The sequence below is a fragment of the Panicum virgatum genome, chromosome 9N (assembly GCF_016808335.1).
Source record: "Panicum virgatum strain AP13 chromosome 9N, P.virgatum_v5, whole genome shotgun sequence".
Lineage (NCBI taxonomy): Eukaryota > Viridiplantae > Streptophyta > Magnoliopsida > Poales > Poaceae > Panicum > Panicum virgatum.
Genome location: NC_053153.1, coordinates 80,188,899 through 80,197,608, shown reverse-complemented (window position 1 = coordinate 80,197,608; position 8,710 = coordinate 80,188,899). Strand labels below are relative to the sequence as shown.

Sequence of the window (8,710 nt, the reverse complement as noted above, 5' to 3'; positions counted from 1 at the left end):
TGCGATGCCTGCATTTCTTTACCCTGTTCGTTTCGTTGCAAATGGGTTGGTGCGTTGGACGGCACGAAGTCGTTAACCGTTCCGGGATTCAGTGAGAGCGGAGCAGCACACGGACGACGACGACGACGACCAAGCGAGCGAGCACGGTTGGTGGTCGCGACGGTCGCTGCCACGATGCGCGCCTCAAGTCCACAGTGCGCGGCGTGTGACGACGGTCAGGTCGGCCAGTAGAAGCTCGGTGTACCGGCCGGTGAAAGGGAGATGAGATCATGAAAATCCTGTATTTTTTGTAATCCTGTGTTTTTTGAATCGTGACACATTCACACATGGGAGGGCGTCGCACCGTGCAATCCTCTTGGTAGAAAGGCCTGATGCCTGACTCCTGATGGCACACAAATGTTTTTGCTGGAGGCCAGGGCATTTTTTTAAGATTCCAATCGAATGGTTAGGTGACGTGCCGTACATCAAAGCGTGCAGCATCAATCAATCGATCGGCAGCGTCCTGATTAGCGAGGGTCCGACACTTGTAGCTGCTGCGCAGCGCCATGGGTGTTTTCTTTAAAGTTTTCCTCCTTGACGCCAACCACAAGTACGTTCTGAATGGCCGCGGCGCGGAGCAAAGCCGGACAGAACAAGCGGTGAGCGAGTGAGACACAGGCGCCGGCCCTGTGGCATAATTCGCTGTCCCTTTGTTCCTGCCTGCCATAGGAAATGAGCAGCGTACACTTGGCCTCTTGCTGCCACGTGACCGATCATACGGGTTGTCCCAGTACAAAGAGGAGACTCGAATCTAGTTGTTAGGAGCGATCCAAACGGGAAATTCAAAATTTGATCTGAATGCTATTTTGGATGTTTTAAAACCGCTGCTACCAGCACCTTCTGCTCCCGTCCTTAAACTAGAACATCACATCATGTTTGAGCCTGTCCAAGCCCAGGGTTCGCAGCTCATCACAGGGCGCAATGCAGTTCCGGTTAGGTCATCAGAATGGTTGCGCCGTCTTATAAGTGCACGGAATCTTTGTGTCAATGAGCAGTTAGTTGCAAAGCTACCGGTGCTAAGTTTTTTTTTCTTTAGTGAAAGAGCTGAAGGCAAGTCTTGTGCTACCTGTTCAGAAAATTTGGTCATACCATGCAGACAGAAATTTCATGGGAAAAAACTATACAACTGATCGCCTCCTTGGTAGGTACAGTGTACCAAAACGGGTTCCTCATCTGTTTTAGCTAAGGTCAGAATCAGAGAGTACTGTGCATACCTCTCGGCCTCTTGGTTCTTATCCAACACGCTGGAGCAGGTTGCAACGCGGCTACTAAACGGGCGGAGCAAGTATACATCGGCTTCATGAGCTGATTTATCGTGACATGAGCTGTGCTAGATTGGTGACCAACCTAAACCAACGGTCTCGCCGTTGTGGACTTTCAAATTTCTACCACCTCAGCTTTCTGACACTTATTAGGTGATTGGTTTATGTCATCCTTGTCAATCAGATAGAACTACACAACTAGTACTAATGTCTAATTTTGCAGCCCTTGTTTGTGTTAATCAACCGTCACTCGTGGCTACCTGAGAAAAGTGAGACACATGGTATTTTCTTCTCGAAACATCACCATTTCGCTTGCTAAACGTATGAGATTACGACTTTCTCAAAAAAAAACGCAAAGGTCACCAGGGGCCGAGTGCCTTCTAGCAAATATAGTTTTTTGCCACATCATCCGGCAGCTCTATAGTATTTTGGTTGTCCAGGAGCAACTTTTTCCACATTTTATCTGATGGAGCGGGTTGCTAACATTATTCATGACAGGAGGAGGGAATGCAACGTTACATTTAATTAGTGAGATGATGCTCCAAGAAATGGCTGATATTACTTTCGAAATGATCCGGACGGTGTCATGATTGAGTGAGTCACTAAATGAGTGTTCTCGGAGCTGAAGAAGTTTGGTGGCTACAGTATTAGCAGACCATGAGCGTAAAGCCGGAAAACACCATGTCTCGAAGTAATCCAGTGATTGAGGAAGGAAGGAAGGAAAAGGAAGGAAGGAAGTTACAGCATGGCAATCACAGTCCCCGCAGGCAACTAATGCCTTGTTTAGTTCAGTTTGCATTTTGGTTTTTTGGTTTTTTGAAAGAGAATCTTCAACATTTGAAATATTAAATGTAAATTAATTACAAAATTAATTACAGATCTCGTCTGTAAACTACGAGACGAATCTAATGAGTCTAATTAATCCATCATTAGATCATGTTTACTGTAGCATTACTATAGCAATTTAGTGTCTAATCGCGTCCTAATTAGGCTCATTAGATTCGTCTCGCGATTTACAGTCCATTGTGTAATGCGATTTATTTTTCAACTACATTTAATACACCATACAAGCGATTTATAAAAATTTTATATTTTGGCTTTATGGATCTAAACAAGGCCAAAAAGCATCGCAGCAGATGCAGAGCAAAGCATGTTGTGCACAGGCCTCGTTTAGTTGCCCGTGTAAAGTTGTAAATATTTGCATATTTGAAGTATTAAACATTGACTGATCACAAAACTAATTACAGAACTCGTCTGTAAACTATGAGACAAATCTAATGAGCCTAATTAATTCGTCATTAGAGCATGTGTGTTGTAGCAATTAATATAGCAATTTAGTATCTAATCATAGCCTAATTAGACTCACTAGATTCGTCTCGTAATTTACAAGCAAACTATGCAGTTCATTTTTATTTTGTCTAGATTTAATATTTCATGCATGTAAAATTCTCTTTCGATGTGATAGATTTGGAATTTTGAATTTCGCAACTAAACAAGATTGAATGGCGATGTGCGCGTTGGGGGAAGTTTCAGTCCGTTCAGACTTGAGACGATGTCCAGTCCAGGGCGACAAATGTAATATCGTGGTGAAGTTCAAACTTCAAACATCTCTCAAGTCAATTACCATATATGACGTCATCATTCAATTATATCTTTTTTAGGTGGGCGATATAGTATTGAGCATCGTGACAAGTCATCGCTATACGTGTACTTCAGATGACGTTAGCACATCATCATACCGCTCATCAGCACGCAAGTGAGATGCCCAGACCGGTTGTTTTCCCGCTGCTGCTGCTTTGAGAGCGGCCCTTCTGCATTTCTCCCTCTTTCCTTTCTTTTTTTTTTTGGGGGGTGACGTGACGTGACGTTGCAGTACCACGGCGGGCCGCCGGTAGTGGACCCAAACCTCGGGACTGGGCTGAGTTAGCAGAGTTGGGCCTGTTGTCGATCACGTGAAGGAAAGCCTTTCGTAGGCCTGGTGGGAATCTGTTGGACCTTTTTATTCTCCTCCTGCCTGGGCCGATTATTGACGACAACTCGACGTTGGGCCTGGAGTTTCGGCTCTCAGTCGTATAATTTGACGTCATCTGACAGATCTCTTCTGATTCATCCAAAAAGCAAATAATGCTTGCTTAATAAATAAAAAATCAAAGACAGTTCGAATTATCCCCAAACTGAGGGCATCCATCTAGTTTCGGTGATTGTGGTCTATGATGTTCCAACCATGCTGTAGGCTGTAGCACAACTTCCCCCTTCTGTGTGCTGAATTATATCAGCCTGAAGAACGAACCGGCATGCTAATTCTAATCTCCCTCTCCGTTTGTCATGTTGCACATCATCATTTCTCTTTTTTCTTATATAAGTGCTTCGCCGACGTCGTCCTGTTATTATACAATGCACTATATATAGTAGAGTGACGTTGTTTAGTACGTAGCCATCACATGCTTACACCCGTCGTTAGATTTTCTACGATCTGAACATGCTCACACATCAACATGCTCACACATCATACAAAAGAACAGATTCCGCAACCGTGCTGAAGTTAGCCGACCAAATCGGCGGGCGGTGGCATGCGAGACAAAAACAACGAGGGCACATGCGATCTTCTTGCAGCATGTAGTTTGGACTTGCATTGGACCTCGTTAACTTAAACTGCCAAGGATCCACATCGGAGTTGGGTCTCCGATGACGTGCCCTTTTCATGTGTGAACCTTCGTTTAAAGCCTTTACTTCCATGTCTGAATCCTGAGAGTACGTTCATGCACGGGGCCTGCATGCCGATCGAGCAGGTCGATTTGGTGTCGCTGCGAACGAGAGGATGATACGGTTGGATTTCATGTTGACTGTCCCGAGTTGTTAAATGGCCTACGCCTCCAAACTCCTAGGTTCATACTGGAAACGACTTTATATTATTCGGCTGACTCAATGTTGGACATTGCAAAATTTGCAATTTGTTTTGCTAATATTCTGATGACCGGGGCCGCCAAGCCTCAAGGACTTTTCCATTTCCCCGAGGGGGAATCCTAAATATATATTTTATATGCTAACGCTGCATCAACTGAACTACTGCGCCTCCAAAGTCCAAACACAACTGAATCTTCAGCCAGCCAGACTCGGAAGCCCTATTTTACACGCACAGGCATGTAAAAGACGACGTGCTAGGCACAGCAGCAGCGCGAGCCCATCAGTCCCTAGAGAAGACGGCATGCATCCACATCGTCACACACTCGAGAGTCGATGATCGCCAGCATATATATCGTTGCTCGAAAGCTCGCTCGGATTGACCGCAGCGCGTGTCACCGATGGTTTTGGCACCATCCAACTCTGTCGCCCTTCCAGTGACAGGCTGACAGCGACGAATGCTGCTGGAAGAAGAAGCGGCCAGCGCCCTTCGTCAGTTCCTTCCTCGACGACGATGGCCCCACTCGGAGCAGGTTGAGATCGAGCTTAGAGATGGATGGACTTGTGGATATGATCTTTAATCGGAGTACACAGTTGTCCTCCATTAAACTACATACAACGCCAGTGCACTGCATCTGATCTGATTGTGCGCCCCTGTTTATCATGCCCTTGATTGTCCCTGGTAGGTCACGTCACGGGGGCTCAGAGATTCAGATTTCTTTAGTCCCACGCATCGATGTAGATCGATCTAGCAGTAGCAGCTGCCTATTCGGAGGAGTATCTTGTAGGATTCCCTAAACAAAGGTTATTGGAGTACTTAGTATATATGCTTATAAGATTACCAGGTGGCCGTTGGAGAGTTCAGTTATATTTTGCCCTGGGTCTGCAATAGCATGTGTGCATCGTACTGACGGCGCGCTGCTGCGCTGGTAATAAGATTCTCTTCTGCGCTCTCGTGCAGTTGGAGAGGCTTTTCAGTTAACTGAAAGGCAACAAAAAAAAAAGTGGCAGATTGCGAACTGAACAGGAAATGCAATGGAAACAAAAGCGTACCTGTTTGGTTTCCTGTTTGGCTTTACAGATTGTGACGGGGCACCAAGAATTGAGTGTCGGAGGAGAGAAGAGAACAAGCAATGCACGGTCATCTAGGTCGCGACTTGCTCGCTGGAGGAGCTCCAGAGCCAGAGCCAGGCGTACACAAATAGTACTACCGGTGCGATGACGATGGCGATCTGAATTTGGATCCCAACCGAACAAGAGCACAAGGAACAGTAGGATCGGTTCAGAGATGGGCGCCATGCGACCGCCAATGATTCAGACCCGATAAGAAACCCCACCACCAATTCATGGAGGTCGAGGCCTCGAGGGTATGGCGTCGCAGGCGAGCAGGCTGGCAAGCTCCCAATGATTTGCACGAACCGATCCCTGCCGTACGGCCCCTCCCCCAGAGAGAGACTGGTGGATTGGATGGATGGGCGACGCGCATTGAACGCCCGAGATACAGGATGGATCACCCGTGCCAACCGGCGCCATAGGTCCCGATCGCTCGAGCCGGGGCCTCGACGCGACGTCGTGCGGTGCACCCGTCCGCCAAGGGATGGCGAGGGTGGGCGAGGGGGATCGGGGAGCTCGGCGGGCGGGCGGGCGGGCGGGCGGGTCCGGTGCGCGACGCCGACGCGCGCGGCCATGACGGCATTGAATTGGGCGGGCCGGCGCGCGCCGAGCGGGCGCGGGGCCCCAGGCACCGCCGACTGGGGAGCACGTGTCCGCGCCACAGATGGCGGGCGCCACCAGCCAGGGCGAGCCCACGGACTGGCAAGGGGACCAGGGCTCCATCCACATCCAGGTGGAGTACTGCGCGCACGGGGCCTCCTCGTCCCATCGCCATCGGCACCCTCCCTCCCGCTTCCAGCCGTCTGCCTTCTTCCATAAGCTTCCCTACCAGTTGGTAAAAGAGAAAAAGAAAATCCAACGTGCCCACTCCGCCAGTCAGCTTGCACCATACACTCCGCTCATGGCAGTGGCAGGGGCAGGGGCAGGGGCGGCCAACCCACCCGTGCGGGCTCTACCAATCATGCGCGCTACCCTTCCTATATAACCGCGCCCATCCAAGTTGCCACACACCATCACCAAGGCCGGCGCCAAGTCAAACACCAAGCTACAACCCATACCGTTGCAAGCCGAACCTCGCCGGAAAGCAAATCAGACCAAATGGCAGTGGGATTCCGCCGGCGGCTCACCGCGCTCGGCGTCCCCAAGGCCGCCTTGCTCCGCCGCACGCGGCACAAGAAGCTCTCTTACTCCCGCGTCCGCTCCAACAGCCTGCCCGGCCGCTTCCACCCCGTCGTCGCGGGCCTGCACGAGTCGGCCAACGCGCTCATCGCCTGGGCGGAGGAGCCGGCGCAGGCCAGCCCGGCGTGGCTCGGCGACGGGGTGGCGCACCTGGGCCGCCTCCTCGCGGGGCTCACCGACCTGCTCCACCACCCGCAGGCGCAGGACCCGCTCCAGCGCCGGAGCAAGACGGCGCCGTGGACCGAGCGCCTCCTGGACGACCTCCTCCTCCTGGCCGACGCGCACGGCTGCTTCCGCGAGGCGCTCCTGGCGCTCAAGCAGCTCCTCGCCGAGGCGCACGCCGCGCTCCGCCGCCGCGACGCCGCGCGCCTCGCCGCCGCGCTCCGCGCCAGGCGCCGGTCGGACCGCGACCTCGCCCACCTTGCCTCCACGCTGCGCTGCATCGCCCACCGTTCCACGTTCGCCGCGGCGACGTCCGACTCCAGCGAGGCCGCGGTGGCCGAGGCCGTAGCCGCCGCCACGTGCGCCGCGGCGGCCGCGTCCGCCGCCATCCTCGCCGGGCTCGCTTCCGCCTCCACCTCGTCGTCCTCGCGCGCAATGCCGTCCCCGCTGGCGGTCTCTCCGGCGAAGGTGGCTGCCGTGCCGGTGTGGTGGGTGGCCGACCTCCTTCGGTGGCGGCGGCGTACGGTGGCCGTCGCCGCAAGCGAATCCGGACCCGGTGCAAAAGAGGTGCCTCTTGAGGAGTGCTGCAACGAGGAGGAGGAGGAGAGGCAGGCGGCCATGGAACGGCTGCGGAGGCTGGAGGAGTGCGTCGTGGCGGCAGAGGACGGCTGCGAGCAGGTGTACCGGGCGCTCGTTAACGCGAGGGTGTCGCTGCTCAACGTGCTCACGCCGTGCTTTTGATCCGTTCGGCGGTGTTTTTGGAGGGAAAATTGCCTTCAAAATTACGGAGTAGCACTCAAGACCACAACCTAAAGTAGTAGAGTGATGTTACCAATTCTTTTTTGGTAGATCGTGTGCAAAATGTAAATGATGTATAGCAATGTTCTGAAATAGAATGAAAATGTAAGTAGGAGACTATTCAGATAAAATCTACTAGCTCATAACTGCAACTTCTCTTCAAAATGTCAAAAAAAAAGGTGTCACGACAATGTTCAAACTCTTGTATCAGACAAGTTACTCTGTCGTCTGTCTCTAAAAAAGTTCATGTAAAATTCAGGCAGCCCATACAATGAGTTCATGTAAAAAAAGAATACAATTCTACGGTTTTTTAGTCTGACCAGTGTGGAACACAAACGACTTAGGTGGTTAGTAACCATGAGAGCTCAATTAGGTCCAGCATCAAAGTTACTCCGTTGTCTGCTGCATCTTAGTAAAAAAAAGTTACTATGTTATTTGTTTCTTATAAGAAAACGTTCATGTAAAATTCAGATATTTAAACTTTGGTCATCCAACGCATAGCAGCACGATGTCACAAGACTCATGCTCGCAAGCTCTTGGCCTGCTTGCGATGTAGTAGCACCAGTACAAACCAACACAACAAGAGACATGTTTCATCTGTTGGCTATGAGCGCACATTCATATACACGTCAAGGTTAACTATGGTCTTAGTTGTTAATTTACATGTGAATCTAAGCGGCTAAGTTTTAAATGGCCGTTGGTCTACATGATTCTAGATGGCAGGTTATTCTGATCACTGCTTCCAATTGAACTTGTGCACTAACGAGTCCCATTGCAATGAGCATGTGCACCCTCTTCTTTCTATTCACATGCATTTCCAATCATGAAGTGGACCTTTGTTAAATCACGTAGGTCATTAGGCCGGTCCGGCATCACATGGAATTTTAGTCAAGGAGTTAATGTTGCGTTGGGATGGTCCAACAATCTTTGATTCTGAGTTGATCTTTGTGTTTTTTGTATTATATTGAGGCATGTTTAATACTACTTAAATAAAGATTACTTCATGTGCGCCATGTCTAAAATTGTATCTTCAGCAGTGTTATCGGTGTTGTGCTTTAATTCGGATGTAAATCCAGTTTCTTGCTCTGCATTTCATTAGGAACTGTATATTCCCTTTTTTTTTTCTATGGTGCTCTGTATTTGGATGCAAATTATGGCTCATGTCAGATGTTGTTGTGCTTCGTATTTATGCCTCATGAATACTGAAGGGGTAATTGTTGCTGTTGATGTGGCCAGAGATGTGAAGCTGTCATCGG

The 8,710-nt window shown here is 50.1% G+C and overlaps 1 protein-coding gene across 1 annotated transcript; it reads left to right on the top strand.

Moving 5' to 3' along the window:
• Positions 1-6,413: 6,413 nt before the first annotated feature.
• Positions 6,414-7,397, top strand: LOC120689401. The gene is made up of 2 exons (XM_039971687.1): positions 6,414-6,829; positions 6,980-7,397. Exons 1-2 carry the CDS (start codon positions 6,414-6,416, stop codon positions 7,395-7,397), a joined length of 834 nt encoding a protein of 277 aa, XP_039827621.1.
• Positions 7,398-8,710: the final 1,313 nt, after the last annotated feature.